This window comes from Lepisosteus oculatus, chromosome 2 (assembly GCF_040954835.1).
Source record: "Lepisosteus oculatus isolate fLepOcu1 chromosome 2, fLepOcu1.hap2, whole genome shotgun sequence".
NCBI lineage: Eukaryota > Metazoa > Chordata > Actinopteri > Semionotiformes > Lepisosteidae > Lepisosteus > Lepisosteus oculatus.
In genome coordinates this window covers 76,784,307-76,805,191 of record NC_090697.1, presented here as the reverse complement: position 1 = coordinate 76,805,191, position 20,885 = coordinate 76,784,307, and the positions used below count along the sequence as shown (strand labels likewise).

Below are 20,885 nucleotides of genomic sequence, written 5' to 3'. Positions count from 1 at the left end.
TGAGACATTTTCATGAGGAAATATCTTAAATTGTCCCATGCATGTTAGGTGCTTTGTGATCTATGGATGTACAGTATTGTATTATTATTCTAATAATATATTATTACGTATCTATCGATATAGCAATATGTCTGCTGCGGAGTAAAGTTGTTTTGCTGTCTTCATTTCCTATTATGATTTTGCCCAGTTTTGCACTATTTAAAAAAACAGGTTAAGTCAGCGTGGTGAAGAGCTGCTGTAGAGGCATTTCCACACGCACGGCGAATGCGATTGGTCTACTCACGGTAGCTGTCTGCGCTCCCTCACCTTAAATGGTAAACGAAGAACAGAGAAGGGCTTTGAGAGTCCTATAAAGTGGACGCTGGGAAAGGCCGTTCATTTTCAACCTGCAGACTTCTCGATCCTACAGCTCCCTGCTGCGCTCCATGCGGTTCCCAGAATCCTTTGTGGGTTGGCGTCTCTCAGCTTTCCTGTGGCTATGGACTGTCTCAGGCAAGTGGTGCTATTTATTTCTCCAGCCCTCTCTTTTAAACCAAGTCAGATTGTTAGATAACATTGTCCGAATACTGCCTCTAGATTAAATGATCCAAAATATTTCAGAGGACCTTTGTGTTTTGAACTTATAATATGACTACTGTTTTCTGAACGAATAACAGAAATGATTTGATACTTCACAGTCTCTGCAAACAATTAGATAATGAGCAATATGCCGTTTTTAAAAGAAAACATTTTTCTGTAATTTTGGTGATCAATGAACTGATTCAGGAATTCGCTGTTTGATATTATATTATAAAAGTATCTGGAGAGTTTGCTGTGATTTGGCCTGAAGGTTTTTTTTTTAATTCCACTGATTAATTATACAGTTTAATAATACGGGCAATTGTACGTGCAAAGTTATGAACTATATAATAAAGCAGATACAGTGAAAAAAATTGTATTAAACTGAAAGAACAAAAAAAACTGTTATAAAATGCTCGCATAGAGAACTGAAAACATTTATTCATTTTTGAGAAATGTATTGATATAAATTAGTCCAACATTTCTTCAAAAAATCTTTTAGTCATACAGAACTTTCTTGAAATTCTTTTAAATGATTCTAAGGTGATAAAAAAATAGAATCTGTATTTCTCTACATTGCTTGTGCTGTTTTCGTGAGTAAATTCCTTTTTTGTTTTTTTTTAAAAACAGAAACCACCGTTCTTAGAACAGTGGTTCCAAACAAATCGTACATGTACTGTACATGTATTAATCTCTTTTAAGGCTATTTCCAAATGCAGAAGGGAGAAATTTAGAAAGGAAGGTAAATACTGTACGTACATAATATATAACAATATCACTATGCCTACTCCCACATATCATTAAAGTTAAACACATCTGAATTGGAACTGTGTATTACGAACTATTTAATGTGCTAGAAATGACATGTACTGCTAATTAAGATGGGAGAGTGTTCAGTTTAGAGAGGTATTGAAGACAGTGTGGAAATTCTTAACAAACAAAACTGTAATAGGAAATAAATTAGTGAATATTATTAAAAAACTATTGAAAACACATTTATGTATATAAAAATGACTAGAAATATATTCTAATATATTATATATAAATATATTTAATGTTATTACAATTTTATAATTTAAGAAATAAATAAGGCAGACTTTTACAATGGAAAGGCTTGTTTATTTTTCCATGTCTGGTCAAAAAATTGTATTTCCTCCCTGTGTCTCAATAATTTAATTTTTTTTATTATAACTTATTGTATTACAGTACGGGGTATGGTGAAGAGTTGAATAAACTCTTGAGGTTAAAATGATAAATAAGAAAATCCACCCAATTCCTATCAATACCAGGTCCTGATTGACCAACTTGCCATGCCAGTAAGTTATAAAAGTTAGCTTTTAGCTCACACAACTCTTGTTTTCTTTGTTAATATATGAATAATTGATGTCTTACGTTATTCGAATTAACGTACATCCCATATTGCTTTTTTACAAGCCAAAAAATAAAATACACCTTTTTTTCGAATGTAGAACTCCATCGTCAGAGTTTGCATGTCCCTCCCGTGTTCGTGTGAGTTTCCCCCCCATAGTCCAGACATACAGGGCTGTTAATCAGCTTCACACTGGCCTCGGTGTGTGTGTGCCCTGCGACACACTGACCTCCTGTCCAGGGTGTTCCCTGCCTTGTGCCCACTCCTTGTCGGGATCGGCTCTGCCTCTCCCACAGCCTGGAATCGGATGAAGGGGTTAGAATAGGGATGAGTTCAAGCTTGCTTGTGATCGGGTCATTTTCCCACAGGATTACAGGCTCGTGTAGTGTGGGCTCTCCATTGCAGGCTGTCTAAGAAAGGCTGCAGTTCTGAGCTGCAGCGTGCAAAAATCACTGAAGCAGAGAAGACGGTTTGGGTGATGCACGCAAGCCTGAAATTACTTTAAAAATCACGCCACTGCCGAACTGTTTTAATTCATGATCTGAATGACACTTTGCACTCTTCTTTTCCAGTAAGTATGCTGTTGCTTTTACGAGGCAAAGTCACACTTCTCACGTTACATTTCACACCCACTACACAGATCACTGTCGCTGAAGACTTTTTAAAAATGATTTCCCTGAACATTGTGTAACCATTGACATAAGCAACTGGTAACTTTAATAAATGACATTGCAAAAGTAACTCGATGTTATACGATAATTGTGTCCACATACAATGGTCCAGAGGTGCGTTAAATTCAAACATCAACACGGAGATCTCATTTTAGTGTCGATAACCCCCGGAGTCCAGGGAATGGTAACAGATTCGGAGTTTTCTTTTTCAAATAAATTCAAATTCACATCACACTGTGATGTCCGCAGAGGAGATCTGCGCATATCAATGTGCAGTTCTACGAGGTTTGCTTTCCTCTTATGAAACGTACTTCTTTTTATCTTTCTGTTAGTAGTGCAGAGAGATCACGGTCTTCAGTTTTAAGTTCTCTTCTTGCTGGTGGCCTGTGGTTTAGCTTACGCCTGAGTCTGCGGAGAGCGAGCGAGGGAGCTTAATCTCGGCATCGGTGTTCGTTTCCTGACGCGAAGCGAGGACCGGCCTCCTGCCTGATAACGGCTGGAGACTGTGGCGAACCGCCTTTCTGTGCGAAGGTGCTTGCACACTTCAGATACAGTATTTTCCACCAAGAGCCTGTGGGACCGCTGTTTGAAAACGAGGTCCAGCGTCTCCCCAAATATAGCGCGTGGGAACGGCGTGTGGTGTTCGGTCACGCCGGACTGTTCTTGGAGCAGAACATGCGAAAAGTGTTGTTTGAAGTTAACGAAACGTTTTGAAATCGCGAATATCCTGGTTATTCTTATGGTCTAAAAAAGTAAATTTATCACAAATTAAAACAGAGGTTCAGCAAAAACCCTACCCCCCCCCCAGTTAAAACTTTCTGTAAGAAAAAAAGCAGATCATGTTGCGTGTTAGGAGGTGAACGCTCCCCCCTGCTTGCTTTCTTATCCGCTGCACTGTAAGGTGACCAAGCAGGTGAGCCGGAGAGACTCGGTAAGTATTTTTCTAGATAGTCGTTGATATTGTTTAGAAGTCCGAACCTGTGCAGCACGCTGGCCCGGTGCCGCAGCTAGACCAGAGCCCGTCGCTGGCCCGGGTTCTGCGCCGTCAGTTCGGCCCCAATAGCAGTGATCCTCTGCCCCCCAGCAGAGGCGCAAAGGCTGCGCCTCCACGGCGGAGACAAGCCCTGCGTGGGCCGCCTGGAGGTCTTCCACAAAGGCGAGTGGGGCGTCGTCTGCAACGACAAGTGGTCGGAGGTGAACAGCGCCGTGGTGTGCCGGAGCCTGGAGTGCGGGCAGCCTGTCCGTCAGTCCACCATCAAGAAATTCCCCCACCACACCAAGAGGGTCTGGATGAACGAAGTGAACTGCACAGGACGCGAGCGCCACCTGTGGAACTGCAGTTTCTCCGGGTGGGGCATGGTCACCTGCGATGTTGAGAGCCACCATGTCAACGTCGAGTGCTCAGGTGAGGACCTCCCTCTCCCAGACAGGCCCAGGGCTTTAGCCAATTGCTTTTGACCCTGCTCTCTGGGCAACAGGCAGTCTGCACACGGATTTGAATTCTACACTTTAAACGATATATCCTAACCTAAGAAGATTGCAGGGGGATCCGAGTTCGTTTTTTGAAGTCTTCTAGTTTACTTCTGCAGCAACAACAGCGAAACACCAACCACAGGACAAGAGTGCAAGCCGCGCGGAAGAGCACTAAAAACAGACAGCGGGTGACGCTTCTATACACCAAGGGTGGCGGGAGTGTGGAACGAGCTGCCCAGCCATGTTGTTGAGGCCGATACCCTGTTTTTTTTTTTTTCCAGGAAGCAGCTGGATGAGATTCTTGAGCCAGTTAGCTTCTAACATTAAAAACCAAAAAAAGTACTCTTGGCTGTCTGAAGAATTTTCTGAAGTTTTAGAAGACCGTGTCTTTTCCCAGCATGATTATTCACTATTCTGAGCAGCACAGGTCTTAATAACACGAGCTGACATTTGACAATTTGACCAAGATGTAGGTACTGTTGATGGTCATTACTCATTCCTCCTCATTCCTTCCCAAACATTGTCCACTAAAGCATTTTGTAGTGTTTTTAACACTTTATTTGCACACTTTTCAGGGTTTAGGGATCTAGCTCCCTGTGTTTTGCTCGATGAAGTTTGTGGCGAGGTGTGTCTGTGGTTAGAGCATGAGGAGGGTGCTGGCTGGCTCCAGGTGCAGGGGGGGCACAGTGTTTTCTGCTGTTGGCTGCAAGAACAACAGGGCTCTGCAGGTACTGTCTAACAGGGAGCTTGTGGATTCACAGCCAGGGTGGAGCAGTGCTGCTGTACCCTCCTCTCTGATTGTGCCAGTAACACACCCAGCTGCGTAAATACAGCGGATAATTAATTTGGATAAAAGCACAGTCAGATGAGTAACGACAGAAGGGATATCCAGCCACTCAGTACTATGAAATGTGACAATAACTATTACATATTTTGTGACCTGTATGGGTTTTTTGCAGACTTTCAGTTGTAAAATGTTCAATGTTCAAACGTCTCATTTTTGAAGTGATGAATAGGAAGGCACCCTTTTTGCTTTATTGTATATCTTAATTTATTATTTTACTATGCATAATCTGAAGTGGCCCAATCACTCTTCTGGTCTGAAAATTACATTTTGGGTTCTTTATACAACACCTCTTAAATATTGACTGACACAATGCTTTTATGTGACAAGTGATGTTACATACTGTCCCAGCAGGTTAATGAGAATTTATATTAAGTAGTATCTCTGGCAGCTTACTATTAACTCACAGTTAGTTTCTCAGAGCTGGACTGCTTGTAGACTGAGCTCTTTTGTAGCTGCATCATCATTGTGCAGAAACAAGCACAGTTCAGTGATCTGTGCAAGATCTGGAAGAAGTGTATCTCTAATGAGTAGCCCTCCCAGAGATCAGAATTACCGAGTGATCTTCTCCCTATCTGATTTTCTTACCATCATCATTTACAAACATCCTTTTGTACTTTAAAACACCTCTTTTCACCCAACATGGCATTGAAGAAGCGCATATTTTATTATCAAGGTATTTAGAGTTCACCTCTGATCCTGCCTACAGACTGCCATATACAAGACAACAGTATGCTTATCCAGCCTACCTTTTTTGTGAAAACAACAGGTGTCTGTACAACATGTCCTTCACACAAGAAAACCTTGCACACCTGGCAAATCTCACACAGAGACATCCCATAGAGAAAATCCCACACCATCCTGTTCTTCTTCATCCTCCTCCTCCTGCTCATGAGAATGGCGTTCCTTGTCCCTCCCAGGGCGGGTCGTGCTGAGTCTGGCTCACGGAGGGGATCGCTGTGCTGGCACCGTGCAGCTGGATCACGGGGGCAGGAGAGCCAGTGTGTGTGAAGACTCCTGGGGTGAGCACCGGCGCCCCCACACTGGGCCAACACGACACCCTGGCCCTCTTCGTCACTCATCACTCATCATCACACGTCGGACACTCCGGTCAGCAGATCTGACACCGGCAGCAGATCGAGCCCGGAAAGGGACTCATTTCCCATAATCGCAGACAGACTGAACTTGTCCAGATCTGAGGCACCTCCTCTGCTTGTAAGATGGATAAGCACACGTGGTTGTGCAAGATTCTGCTAAGGCAACGTCGCACTGTTCTTTTAGTGACCACAAATAAACACTGCACTTTTTCCAGCCACATCATGCACTGTACACTGTACCTCTCCTTCAGACAGCAGGAGCCATCAAGTGTCTTTCTCTCACATGCAATGTGTAGGTCATCGTGTTCGTTACTAAATACCGTCATGTCCTTGTGGGCGCAGGTGCGAAGGAAGCAGACGTGGTGTGTAGGGAGCTGGGCTGCGGGAATAAGATTGCCTTCTACAAGGGCGAGATGTTCCCCAGCGATGGCGTGGAGCTCCTCTCCCTGAACTGCATGGGCGATGAGCAGTACTTCTGGCAGTGTGCCCACAACATCACGGGCAAGCCCTGCACCTCCCCAGCGGCCACCAGCGTCGTCTGCTCAGGTGGGAGCTGTTCTCCCTGTCTTTCCGGTCTAGAAATTTCAGCCAGAGCAATTGCAAACCTTTTCCTTATCAGAGTATCCTTTCAGGGCTTCAGTAGCTGGGTAAGGTCCTGATGACTGCAGTAGAGGGACAAGTCCTTGAGAGGTTATTTGGTGTAGGAATCGTAGCTGAGAGATCGGGAGCCTGACCAGAACCTTCCTCACTTTCCCGAGGAATGAGCCAGGGAGCTGCTGCAGGGGTGCAGGTGGGATGTTGGGAGGGTGCCAGGGAGATGCGCCGAGGGAAAACCTGAGGGTGAGATAAATGAATGTAGGGAAGCAGAAGAGTAAAAGGGATTAGGATCTAACCTTCCTCCCAGACTTCAGTAAGGAACTCCATGAGTGGAGAAAAGAAAACTGACGACTTTAAATCATTTCTGAAAAGTTGACAGAGGAAGCAATGTTGAGCCTTGTTCAGATGTGTCATCAAGATTATCATACTATCATGAACACACCCGAAGGAGGCTCAACAGCCCAAATGTGCTTCTTCTTTGTACTTCTCAGCATGGGGTTAACTTTTACTTGTCCCTTTGAAGTCAACGCACACACTGACACACGTCCCCACTCAAGCACCTTCAGATCCTTGTTCTAACAACCTTTGTTTTATGCTCGTTATATTTGAGGGTCAATAGACCAGTGGGGCCAATCCGACTAGCTCGCAGGAGAAATTCTATTCGTGTTCGTGTCACTGAGTGCCAAGATCGTTTTGAATGAGAGGGTTGCCTACAGTGGTACAGTGTTCACAACAGAAACTAATAGGTTATGTTGTGGCTCAGTACACAAACACGACAAACTGGGGAGAAGACAATCTCAGGTGGTGCAGGACTGCTGGAAATGCCCGACTCTTTCCCAGCTGGGCAGCTGCCATTCTGAGGCTAGTTCCTGAAGGAGTCAATCAATGTCATTCAACAGCTCTCTTAAGCCTCCTGTCCATGACCAGCGGTCAGCATTGACTCCTGCCTCCCTCTCTGTAGGTAGCTTAATCTGCCGATTTCAGTTTAAGAATTGCAGATTCTTGACTTCTTTCTGGGTGACGGTCAGCTCTGACTAAGAGCTCTGATTAAGTTTTTTTTTAACGAGCATATGTCTTTCTTTGCACCTCTAAAGTTCAGTGTTCTTGTGGTTGTGGTGCAGATCATGTCCCACTGCGTGTGGTTAATGGTACTGATGCTTGCCATGGGAGTCTGGAGGTCAGGGATGGTATGAACCTGAGCAACCCGGCCAAGATCTGTGAAAAAATGCACTGTGGGAGTAACGGCATGTTTGTGACCACTGGCAACTCGAAGAAAGTTGGCCTCAATTGCTCAGGTACGGCCATTCAGTTTCTATTTCCTTATCTGATGCGCTCACGTAGGGGTGTGCTGAACAGGCTGAACTCAGGCTTAACTCTTCATCTGTGTGCAGTTTCTTGCTGCCTCAAAGTCCACCTCCCAGCCTGAGACATTTAGACAGCAGGAGTGAAGCAGTACCGTCACAGATGAATGGCGATAATTCCTGGTATCCTGCAACACTGACCTTGCTCTGCATTTTAGAATTGTTTTGTGGAAAACGTGCGTTTCTTGCCTAATCTTCTAACTGGAGAGAGTGGAATGAGAAAATACTGTAGGAAGAGGTTATTTTTGAAGACTGGAACATGCCAGTGTGCAGATAATCAACATCAGTGCTCTTGCATATTTACATAGGGGCTGAGCCCGGATGAATAGAAATAGAAATAATTAAAGTGATTTATTCTTGCAGACACAGTGAAGATATTGCTAGGTCACAGCAACGATTGCTATGGGCCAGTGCGTGTTGCCAGAGCCGGCCAGGAGGGGGCAGTGTGTGCCAACGAATGGAACGAGGAAGATGGGAAGGTGGTGTGCAGGGAGCTGGGCTGCGGTGAGCTGGTCTCGGTCTCCTCGGGCAGCTGGAACACAGCTGGCTGGGTGGACAGAGTGCAGTGCAAGGGCAAAGAGTCCTCTCTGTGGCACTGCCTGGCCAAACACCACAAACTCCAGCCCTGCAGCGAAGCCCGAGTGGTTTGTGCTGGTGGGTATTACTTCACCGTGAGCCCACACACTCAGAGCACATCCTGACGAACCCGAGACCCGCAGACCTACTGTACAAAAGGAGGCTGTTCAGCCCATTTGGCCAAAGCGGTGGACCAGATCAATGTTAATCAATTGATCCCGGAATCTCATCCAGCTGTTTCTTGAAAGGAGCCAGGGAATCCACTTCAGCAACATGGCTGGGTGGCTTGTTCCACACTCCCACCACCCTTTGTGTAAAGACGTGTCACCTGCTGTCTGCTTTCGGTGCGTTTCCATACAGCGTCCTGTGGTTGGTGTTTCACTCTTGTTGCTGCAGAAGTGAACTAGAATACTTCAAAAAAATAAATGAGACCCCCCCCCCCTGTAATTTTCTTATGTTAGGATATATAGTGTACAGTGTAGAACTCAAATCAGAAGCTGTTACATTGAACCTGGTCAGTCTACTAGGAAGACTTCATTTGAGAATACTGTGTGCGAGTTTGGTCGCTACAAGATACTGCTTCTCTGGAAGTTGTCCAGGGAAGAGCACCCAGATACACCCCCAGGAAAGAACTGCTGACACCGACAGCTTGAAGGACCTGAAGCTTTTAATGAGCCATTCGCAGTTTCACTGTACTGGCCACGTGTACTTAGACATGCATGGCTCGAACAGGGAAGACCCTGGGAGGCACTGATTCAGGTATTCAGGATCCTAAAAGGTGCATTTAGAACTGAGAACAGGAGGCTCTCTCTTACCCAGAGGGTTGTGGGAGCGTGGAGCAAGCCGCTCAGTCGTGCAGATGAGGCCCATACCCTGGCTCCTCTCAAGCATCCTTATGATTAAGAAATTGCTGGATGAGGTATGGGTGGGATAAATTTGCCATGATCCTCCAGATGTGTGAGACCGGCTGAAGGCGTCCTCTCATTTGTAACCTTTCTGTATCCTCTCGTACTCTTAAACGTCGTCTTGAACTGTATCGGGTCACCTTGGGCCCCATCTCCTTTGAAAACATGTAGCTTTGGATTGTCCCCTTGACTTACATAAAAGCATTGAAAGGTGTGACGGGTTCTTCCCACAAGATGGCGCTATGACCCTGTAATCAAATGCACAATCGTGCACGGGACAGTTTGGCGCAGCTACAGTAGGATTTTATTTCTGCATCCCACCATATCATAAATATGTTTGGAGTTATGGAGAAATATATGGAGTTGCTAGAACCATCATTATAAGCGGATGATCACATGTGTCTTCCGTTGTGGAGAAGCAAGCAACGTATTGTAACTCACTGCTCACGAACTCGTCCTCCCTCTCAAAATTCCTGTTAGGACGCGCGACCCGAAAAACGTTTTGGAAAATGCCTGTGTTTTCAAACTCTCACATTCCTCCAGACTGATGATGCGTGTTCTGGGTTTACAGTCGCGTGTGGGTTATTTCCGCAGACAGCGTGAAGGTGCGACTGGCCGACGGGACGGGGCGCTGCGCCGGCCGGGTGGAGATCTCATACGACGGCCAGTGGATGGGTGCGGCCGCAGAGGGCTGGACGTCCCTGGACTCGGACAGGGTGTGCGGGGATCTGAGCTGTGGCGCGGGCTACTCGTCCAACACCAACATCTTCAGCAGAGGGGGGGTGTCCGTCTTTCCAAAGACACTGAGCTGCTCGAAAAAACACAAGACCTTGGCCCAGTGCATAACAAAGAAGCAGAGAACAAAAGAGGATATCATTAACGTCATCTGCACAGGCACGTCACTCCTGTTGAGTCCGCTCACGGTGTTTGACTCTGAGCCAACATTTCACCTCCCGGCCGAAACCAGTAGTTCATCTTTCTCCATTCCAGAACAACATGCACCTGTTAAGGTTACATACGACAATACGAATTGATCGCGTTCAGTTGGACCACTGGATTACCAAACTTGTTGAGCTGTTTCTTTAAAATCTTAATGTAGAAGTTGCAACAAAAAAGATGTTGTAATGCGGACGATCTATACTGTATTGTAATACAGGCATATTACTATACAATAATACAGAGATATTACAACATAGTAAAACTATATCATGATACAGACACTAGACTGTGTTATAATACAGACATATTATTATACTGTATTATATTAGTATACTACAATATAGAAAAAAACTAATAACACAGACATTACCATACTGTATTATAATACAGAAATAGTACTCTATTACAGCAGTATTTAATATGAGTCGAATGGCCTCTTCTCCTTTGTACCTGTTCCTATGTTCATACTCCCCTGCTGCTTTACTGGACTGAGCGAATGTTCAGTAAACTGGGAAGACCTTTTCACCCTATTATATCTGAACAGAGAGTACTGTACTTCTTCCAGCACCGGGAAAAATGGCTGTTAAAAAGGAGAGCAGCGTCCAGCTCAGCCTTCTTTCTTCTGAACAGATCACAGAAGCGTGCAGCTGGAGGGGGGTCCCGGCCCCTGCTCGGGGCTTGTGTCTGTCCGTGGCCCTAACGAGACCTGGTGGCTCAGCGGGGAATCCTGGGAAGAGGCAGCCGCCGCTGTGGTGTGCAGGCAGCTGCATTGTGGGAATCCCGCTGCTTTTGAACGCAGGCCCAACGGCAGCAGGAGCCTTTGGACAAAGAGGTACACCTGCTCCTCCAACGAGACGACACTGTTCGACTGCCCCTCGACCCCCGTGGCCACAAACACAGGCTTCGCCGCCTTCCTCAGCTGCTCAGGTAGAGTCTCCTTCACACGCCTGTTCCCAGCCATGGCTGAGCTCTTTCTGGATTAAACAGTGGGGTTGGAGCCACTGCTAATGGGTACCTTGGTTGTAATCAAGAACGACTGAGTTATCAATGTAACATGAAACATTGCTGGAAAGCAACCAACACTAACTGGAGTCCTTACTATTATTATTTTCGGATAACGTAATTGTTTTTTTCCATGCTGAAAAGAGAAAAAAGAGAAAACGTTTTGGCTGTGGAGCCTTCTTCGTTCTTCTTGTGTTTTCTCTCTTTTCAGCAAGAAATAAACCTGTTACTTCTTCCTTTGCAGCCTACTGTTTGTATGCTGACGCAGCTCCCCACCTGAACTATTATTATTTTAGGTGGGGAGCTGCGTCAGCATGCGTAGGCTGCAAAGGAACAAGTAACAGGTTTATTCCAGGCTGAAAAAAAGAAGAAAGAGAACACAACGTTTCGGCCGTGGAGCCTTCTTCAGGTGTGAGAGAGACAGGGCAGTAGGCAAAGGTAAAGTAGCGGGAGAACAAAGGTTGGGAGGGAGGAGGAGTGAGAGGCGGGAGCAGGGGACAGAGAGAGAGGCCAATCAAGAGGTGTGAAGTCAGAATGGGTGCAGAGAGGTGTGAAATGAAACTTCCAATGAATGGAGAAAATTTAAAAGAACAGTAATCTGTCGTTAAGGGAAGGGAGAATGTGTGATCCTAGCTGCAGAATAATTTTAGTTTCGGTGGTCTTTCTGATGTATGAGTTCGGAAAACCGTCTTTGAGAACACAGACGGAGAGATTAGAGTGGTCGTGGCCGTCAGAGGTGAAATGAGAAACAATGGGCTTGGAGAGATCTTTAATCTTCACAGCCCTGACGTGTTCTCTGAAGCGGTCTCCGAGTCTCCTTCCTGTTTCTCCAATGTAGATGGCTGGGCATTTACTGCAAGAGATACAGTAAATAAGGTTGCTGGAGGTACAAGATGCTGTCTGGGTGATCCGGAATTGTCCTGAGGGGCCTTGAATGAGTGTGGTGGTGGCTGTGTACTTGCAGGTGATACAGCGAGCTCTTTTGCAAGGGACAGTGCCTGGTGTGGATGGTTGCTGAGGGCGGTCAAGGGAGCTGTGGACAAGGAGGTTACGCAGATTAGGTGGTCGGCGATATGAGATGATAGGGCGATCAGAAAAGAGGGCCCCAATGGAGGGATCATCCTGTAGGATGGAAAAATTCTGGTTAATGGTCCTGGGGATAGGAAGTGTGTTAGGGTGGTAAGGAAGCACCAAAGGAATGTGGTTGTTACGGTGGGAGTTCCTGATCTATTATTATTTAATATTATTATTATTATTATTATTATTATTATATATTATATAATATTATTATTGAAATATTATTATTTTATACCTGCATGCCATTAAATATATTTTGAGCCAATGGCAAGTTTTAACAAGAATGCGAAATGTCACGACTCAGCAGGGTGGAGTCCAGACTGGGGCTCTGGACTAGAGAAGTGTGGGCTCAAACCTAGGCTGGATTAGAACCCAGAACTCTGTGGGCACCTCGCCTAGTTTGCTCCCAGTAAATGTCTTGCCTCACAAATGGCTCTCCGGGTCGTCACTTAAAATAAATCTGGATATATACTATTTATGTAATTTATGTTAAAAAAAAGTTTTCAAGATTTGTTTTTTTAAGTAGACATCTTCACTGCGAGTGTATAAAACTTTGAACATTTCAGTTGTGGTGCCTGTGTTTTCCAGGAACGGTGTCTGTCTTAGTTCATACTTGAACCCCTTAGTGTTGCAGACGTGACCCGCAAGCGGTACGTCCAACTCGATTCGGTGGCGATGCGTCCGCCTCGCATCCTGGCGCTAGGATTCCGGCTGTTGTCCCGTTTTCTGGACCAGAGTCCGAGAAGGCAGCGGCTCACGCAGGGTGTCGCCTTGCAGGTCTGATAACCGTGAAGCTGGAGCAGCAGTGCTCGGGCGCCGTGACGGTGTGTCTGAGTGACGGTGTGACCTGCGGCGTCGTCAGCCGGGAGGTCTGGAAGAGCGAGCAGGCGGAGCTGGTCTGCCAGGAGCTGAACTGCGGGAAGGCGATGGATCCGGTGAATCCCCCCTCGCGGCAGGACCAGGTTCTGGTGAAGAGCGTCCACTGCACCGGCCAGGAGACGGTTCTGGGCCAGTGCGGCTTCGTGCTGAACACTGACACCCAGTACAGAACCGAGCCCGCCTTCGTGGTCTGCGCAAGTAACTGCCACACCTTCGTCGCTCCGCGGCGCGATTCTGCTTTTTTTCTTTCCTCCTCAGCAGCTTGATAGCGTTTGTCATGGCTCGCACTTGCAGGGAAAAAAAACTTGGGCAGCCTAAACGTCACAGCTAGACTGGAACTCCCTGAACTTGGAGAGTCACTCCAGATACTCTACAAATCTCACTCCTCTATCACAGTCATTAGGACCTGACCCAACTACTGAAACTGATCTCGGTAAATTAGTGTATAGAGCTCTTACCCTCTCAGCTAGACTGGCTCTCCCTCAGCTAGGAGCTTCATGCCAGATGGGATCTCAACCTTTACTGCCGCCTGCACCCCAGTGGATCTTAAAATATGCGCCCCGATCAAAAATCGCTGAACTAATTTTAGCGATTGTGTTTTTGATGATTTACCTTTAAAAAAAAATGTGTCTCACACCCCTAGTTGGTGTGCGCGCCCTAGTTTCAAAAGCGCCGATGGAGTTTATCACATTCGTTAGGATCTTACCTCAGGGAAGTCCGTGATCAATTATTCTTCAAGCACAAATCACTCACCCTCTTCATTCCAGGAAGTGAACGTGTAACTGCCTTGTGAAATAAACTACAAATCCAATTATTACTTAACGAAGTGTTCATTCCTCTCGGGTGTCTAAGTATAAGTGAGGGCTAGCGACGATCTGCCCACTCCCGAGCCGAGCTTTTTAAGCAGGCCGTTGTGTTGGTGTTAAAGCACCGGGGGAGAAATTCTGCCCCCCTGGACACCCCGATTTAGAGCGCGGCGCCCCCGTGCTTTACTGAGAGGCTGCGCTGCGTCACTCGCCTTCCTGGCACCTCCGTGTCTTCTCGTGATCTCCGGCAGGGCCGCCTGCTGTCACCGCGTGTCCGCGGCGTATTTCCCTTACCGCTCGCCTCTGTTAGCACGTCACCACCGGCGATGACGAGGACGCGCGTCCTGTGTTCCCCGTGTCCACCCCAGAAAGCGTGAAGGCGCGCCTGCTGGACGCCAGGGACCAGTGCTCGGGCCAGGTGCAGGTGTACCACTCCGGGGGCTGGCGGCCGGTGTGCTCCGCTACTCTGAATAACAAGGAGCTGAGAACCATCTGCAACGAGCTGGGCTGCGGCAAGCCCGACGTGAACGGGACCGTCGCCACCTACCTGCCGGTCCACGGCAAAGGGATGAAGAGCGTCAAGTGCAAAGAGTCCGCCGGCCGCCTGTCCGACTGCACCTTCGGCCCGGAACTCCAATCATGTAATCTGGCGGGCCTCCGGTGCTCCGGTGAGACTGGGTCTCTTCCCCCCCGATATTAATACTGGAAAGTGTCGTTAAGAACCTAAGAAAGTTTGCAAACAAGAGGAGCCATTCCGCCAACGGGCCCGCTTGCCCGGGCGTAGTCAGATCTCGTCCAGCTGTTTCGTGAAGGAAGCGGGGTACGTGTGTCCTGACTGAGACCCACCCCTCGCCACGCCAGCTGGACGGTCAGATAGGGCTTAGACGGGCCGAGTGACCTCCTCCCGTTCGGGAACTTTCTACGGGATGTGCCGGCGTGTCGCCTCCCCTTCCCCGCCTTTGAAAACCGCGCTGCCGCTCTCCTCCCTTCTCCGGTGAGTTCCCCTGAACTCCTTGCCTTGCCTTGTTTCCCCGAGAGGCTGGAGAAGGATGCTGTTCACCGGGAGCCGCGCCTGCTCGGGGGAGCTGTTCGTCCTGGACGCCGCGGGTCTGCACCCCGTCAGCCTCCAGCGCTTCACCAAGTCGGCGGCCGGGGCGCTGTGCCAGCAGCTGGGCTGCGGGGCCTTCCGGAACCTCTCGCACAGCCCCAGCGACCTGAGGCAGTGGTGGAACAGCAGCTACGACTGCAGCAGGACCGCGGGCAGCGCCAGCGTGTGGGAGTGCGAGGCGAGGGCGAGCGGGGCCGCCGGGAACCTTCAAGCCTTCGTCGAGTGTTCAGGTAGCTGCCGGCCCGCTGCTGCGCCCCCTGGAGAGCAAAGTGAGGGGCGGCCCCTGCGGCGGTTGCCCACTCGTACACGCTGCCCGCACACACGCATGCACGACACTGGGAAAACGCTGCGACTCGGCAGTTACAGTATTTCTGTTTAAGAAGCCACGGGCTTTCTGTTCAGCCTAAGCGCTCGGTAACATTTTAGTTAGCACTTCATGTGTTAAAATGACGACAATACCTCATGCCGTATGTGAATATACATTTATATTTTGTTGGGTTTTTTTTTCTGGCAAAGTATTGGATTTGCATACAAATGTGCATTACAGGCCAGGAGTACTGCCTTGCCCTAACTGGTCTAGGAGGTGGCTTAACTGGACGGGTTATTCAGGGGAAACTCTGCCCTGAGACTCCAGCTCTGGACCTTTGTCCCTTTTGCTGAACAGTTCCTCAGCCATGGTTAGGCACCCTCTCACTGCACCATTTCATCAGATATGAAAAACTGAACCCTGTTGTCAGCTCCGCTCGTTGCTTCTTTAAAATGAAACTGATGCTTCGGAAGGGGTTTAAATGCCACCAGCATGAGCAGCCCCTGAATGCTGTTACAGAAAGGCATAGCCCCACTTTGTCCTTCGGGGCAAACACTGTGGCGCATCTGATAGACCACAGTGGATGCTGAAGATGATAAGGCGTTACAATATTTCCTGTTTTGGAACTCCTTACACGAAGAGTTGCGGGTGCGTGGAACAGGCTCACCCGGCCATGCTGCGGGGGCCGCCGCCCTGGCTAGGCCTGAATAAGCCCGGGACCTGGGGTCAGTTAGCGACTTATTGCCCAGCAGGCGGAGGGGCCGGATGCCCCCCCCTGGCTAGCAGGAGGACACAGGAAGCCTGATGTGGGACGTTGCTCAGCGGCGGCTCTGGCCTTGCAGGTGACGTCACGGCCCAGCTGGCGCAGCGGCACAGCCGGTGCTCGGGGGAGGTGAGGATCGGCGCGGACGGCCAGGTGTGCGGCCGCCCCTGGGGGGCCGTGGAGGCCGCGACCCTCTGCAAGGAGCTCCGGTGCAGCGCCGCCGTCCCCGAGGAAGCCCCCGCGCGCCCCCCGCTCCGCGCCCCGGGCTACAGCGTGATCTGCAGCGGCAAGGAGTCGGCGCTGTGGCAGTGCAAGACGGGGCGGGTGCAGTCGTGTGTGGAGGGCGCCGTGACCGTGGCCTGCGCGGGTGAGGGCCTGCCGGCGCGGAGTCTCGCTGTCCCCGAGCGGTATATCCTCAGGGACACTACTAGGGCAGATGGCAAAGAAACAGGGCGGGAAATAATTAGAGACACAGGGCACTGGGTAGGTGTGTAACGCAGGTGACTGTATATCAGTCAACACTGGCAGATCTCATTTCAAGAAAGAATATGGAGAAACGAGTGAGCATTGTGTTCAGAACAGTACTATTGAGCCCCTGGGTTTGTAACGAATGTGCCGGTTCTTCCGGTCACGGACAGCTGCTGGAGGACTGAGGAGGAATGCTGTTCTGGCGGCACTTCCCACAGTCCCTCAGTCCACCCACGTGGACTGCTTGTCTTGGCACTGTCCGAAGAGCCCAGGTGGACTGTGATCTGGCAACAGGAGCAGCTATGATCTATGGCTAATTGTTTCCACAATTATTTCCAGTACTCTAGGCTAAACATTTCCTCCAGCCACAGAAATTTGGTCCCAGGAAAAGGGAAAACAAACGAGGTGTGAATTATAGTGTGACGTATGGTTGTACTGTCAGTGTCTGCTCCAGCAGTGGCCTCTGGTCTGTTGTGCTTTGAGCTTCTTGCATTGCCCTTGTATGTGGCGTCTGTGCAATGAACGTGTTTCACACTGGAAAGGGTGCAGCCTGTAGGCAAGCAGAAACGGAAAGAGCAGATCACAGGCTCCTCACACAGTTACAGGCTCCCCGTAGTTGGACAGACAGGTTATTGTCCACAACTGTGCAAATTTGTCTATAAAACATAAAAAGCACTGAAGTCACATAAACTCACATCCAGGCGCAGAAGATCATAACAACGGTGCTTGACAAGCAGAGTATCTCTTCCTGCCCGTAGCTGAGTGCCAGGCCCTGTCTGTCGGTATTCTTCATGTCCTGGCGCTGCGGCCGATTGCACAGGCTGGATTTCGAACGGCGTGTGAAAACGTGCGCCCAGGCCACGGGGAGAAACGCTCCGCTCTGTGTGCTCTCGTTTTCCAGACAGCGTTGAGGTGAAGGTCTCCGGCATGTGTGGGGGGAAGGTTCTGGTCCGCTACAGGAGTGAGTGGGAAGGGGTGTGCCCGCTGAACTGGGGCTCCAGAGAGGCCCAGCTGCTGTGCCAGCACCTGAACTGCGGACCGCCTCAAAATCTCGGACAGACGGAAGTGCAGGACGCCTCTGTGCATAACTCCTCCCTGGACTGCCTCCCTGGTGCCGTGCTGATTAAACACTGCGTCCGTGGTAGGAAGTGCCAAGCGGCGGGCAGTGGCGTGGTGTACTGTCAAGGTACGACTCGGTCCGATCTTCTGGCCGGCCGGCCTGGTGAAGGGCGTTTCATCCCGTGAAAAACAGATTGCTCAGACTGAAATGTCAGGGAGTCCTCAACGATGACACAGGCAGCTCAGATGAGTCTTCATGGGACGCGTGCCATTATTAATGATCATTCAGTTAGAGAACGGAGGAAAGACGTGCTTCTTTGCCTTTTCTGATTTCAGGCTATGTTCCTAAACAATCCGGGAAGAGTCCCGTGTCTCTGATTGTGGGATTGCTCCTGGGGTTAGGTATCCTCATAGCTGCAGGGATCCTGATAGCCTGGTTCTGGAAGAACAGGAGGACCAGGAATAAAGGTTATTCTTTCACCTTTCTCTGCCTTAAAAACAGGGCACTCACAGGCTGGAGCTCGGGTAAAACCCTCTCTCTTGTCTTCTCCCAGGACATTCAATAAAGAGAAGATCTGTCTTTACGGACAGCGTTTCTGAATATGAGGAAGTCCCTGACAACGACTCGGGCACGACAGACGTGATGCTGAAAGATTTACGTGAGTGTGCGGAAGCCGTCCCCAGTGCACAAAAAGAGCTCCACAAGCAATTGTTCCTCGCTTGTGTCTGCAGCTTCTTGTGAGCAACTTGAAGTGTCACCATCTTGCTTCTTTGATTGGAGAACTGCTTGGATATAATCAGTTCTGATAAGAATCCATTTTGATGTGTATCAGTCTGCTATAAATTATTTAAGTATGTATTTTTATGATGGATTTTGTAGGATGAAACATTTCATTTGAAAGCACTTACTTTTTTGCTCAAGATACTTCTTTTGCTACCAATTAATTGTGTTTCTTGTCTGATGCGGACTCCTCCGGGAGCTTTTCTAGGAACTTTTCCTCAGTCAGAACCTCTCTCTAAATTTCAGTGCTAGGCAGGATTGGATCCCTCAGATCCCCGTATTTCCCAGGACACTCCTTGCATGTCCAACAGGAGCTTTCACCATGTGTGTCACAGGGGAGCCCTTTTGTCACGCAGGTTAATTTCATACTTTGATATCTTGATTTGCTCTCTCCGTCTTCTGTGCTTCAGAACCTCGGCCAGGATCAGAGACATCAGCTTTGCAAGTGATTGGAACAAGCAAATACACCTTATCCAGAGGCAAGTGTTGATGAAGCGTGATACAAGGTTCATTTTAAAGACTTTTTTCTCGGCTTTTTTATTTTTTTGCCACGAGAAGATGGAAAGCACTTACACAGGTCTACCCTGTGGTTTGCTTGTACTGTAATTGACATCAATATTTCCATCTTTTGATTTTCTACCAAGCATTTACTGTAGTTAATACTGTATATATTTTTAGACAGATTCCTAACATTTGTAGATCAAAAAACGGAGAAGGTAATTCAGTTGCTTCTATCCATAGATACTTTGACCAAACTGTTATGACTTAATTCATTCTTATTTGGTACTTCCTTTTGTAGTTAGCCTGGTCTGTGAGTATCTTGTGCAGGGTGTCTCAGTATACAGTATACTGTGGAGATCAGGTGAATCCTGTCTCTGCTCATTGAATGCTGTTTTCTGGTAGGCGTTACTGAATTGCTTGGTTGGTGTTTATGCTTCATCGAATATTGTACTTTCTTGAAAGTATTTTGTCATCTCTTTGGGCATGACAATGGTGTAGTTATTAGTGATTGATGATGACTCCGAGGTCCAGGGACCTATTCTGGGCTGTGTGGAGTTTGCATGATTACCCTTGTATTCGTGTTGCCTTTTCTCTGGGGACTCCAGTTTCCTCCCACCTGCCAGAGACGTACCGGTCAGTAGACTGGCTGTGCTCCATCGCCCTCTCTGTGAGGGACGGGAGAGAGGCCCTGGCGTCTCTCCTCGGCCCTGTGTGCTTGTCAAGGCTCGGCCTTTACCCCATCCCTCTGTGCTCCCAGCCCCGGTGCCAGGCGCGGATGTCGAGAGGGGCCTGCGCGCCTCCAACTCGTCTCTCACCGACTACGACGATGTCGCCGAGGGGCCCCTGGAGGCCCCTCCACCCCCTGCAGGCGCCAGAGACAGAGACGAGACGGGACGGGAGCACCCGGTGACCGGTAAGGCAGACCGCAGTCGCCTGTGCGCTTACAGTGCAACGGTGTACGCGCTTCCACGCCAAGCGCGTTTGCTTCTCAAAGGAACGCGGGTTTTCGAAGCTCCAGCATCCTCCTCTGAATGTGTGACAGGCGGCGTGACCCCTGACCCTGAGCCCGGTCTCCAGCCTGAGATCGATGATGACGATGTCACCGCCCCGCCCGAGGCGCTGGTGGACTCGGGAGCCGCCATGGATGGGCCGCCAGAAGGGGGTGACGGTGAGCAGGTCCAGAATCCTAAAGAGGAAGACTACGTGGAGCCTGACATACCAGCAGAGGACTCTAGGTGCGCGATATCGACTGGGCTACCACTGTGAGATTCCTGTTCTTCTTCATGATCTCAGATTGACCCCACCACTTATTCCTGATTTCTTTTTCAGTACAGGCACATTAGAAGACACTGGCTAGATGTGGTTTCAGCCTGCGGTGGAATTCTTACACTGAATCTTAACTGAGTTAGTAAGACTTCACTGGCCTTTAAACTAGATTGCTTTTTTTTACTGTAGTACGTCTGGGGTCCATACCCTGGTTTACTAGAATAATGAAGAGTTTTGTGTTTTTTTATTCAACAATTAAACTTCAGAATGTCCTCATGGGATGGTCTCTCTGTCTTTTGCGGGCTCCCCTTGTCCAATACGGTCCGGTCGTGGTCCGGTCATGCCGAATGTGTGCTGAGCGCTTGCTAGCTCTCTGGGCAGTTGCTCGTGTCGGTCTGTCGATGTTTGTCTTGCTTTTTTTATCCATTTTTTATTTGCATAAATGCGTTTTTACGACACTGAAAAAAATATTTTTTTC

The 20,885-nt window shown here is 48.5% G+C and overlaps 1 protein-coding gene across 1 annotated transcript; it reads left to right on the top strand.

Annotated features, from left to right (window-relative positions):
• The first annotated feature begins 361 nt into the window (after positions 1-361).
• LOC107076982 (scavenger receptor cysteine-rich type 1 protein M130) lies at positions 362-20,679 on the top strand. The gene is made up of 19 exons (XM_015343873.2): positions 362-492; positions 3,686-4,003; positions 5,836-5,937; positions 6,355-6,558; positions 7,731-7,904; positions 8,334-8,624; positions 10,046-10,345; positions 11,021-11,317; positions 13,247-13,546; positions 14,523-14,822; positions 15,193-15,492; positions 16,412-16,699; positions 17,702-17,986; positions 18,196-18,327; positions 18,414-18,518; positions 19,051-19,119; positions 19,899-20,054; positions 20,184-20,376; positions 20,476-20,679. The coding sequence occupies exons 1-19, from the start codon at positions 426-428 to the stop codon at positions 20,543-20,545; spliced, it is 3,951 nt and encodes a 1,316-aa protein (XP_015199359.2). The 5' UTR covers positions 362-425; the 3' UTR covers positions 20,546-20,679.
• Positions 20,680-20,885: the final 206 nt, after the last annotated feature.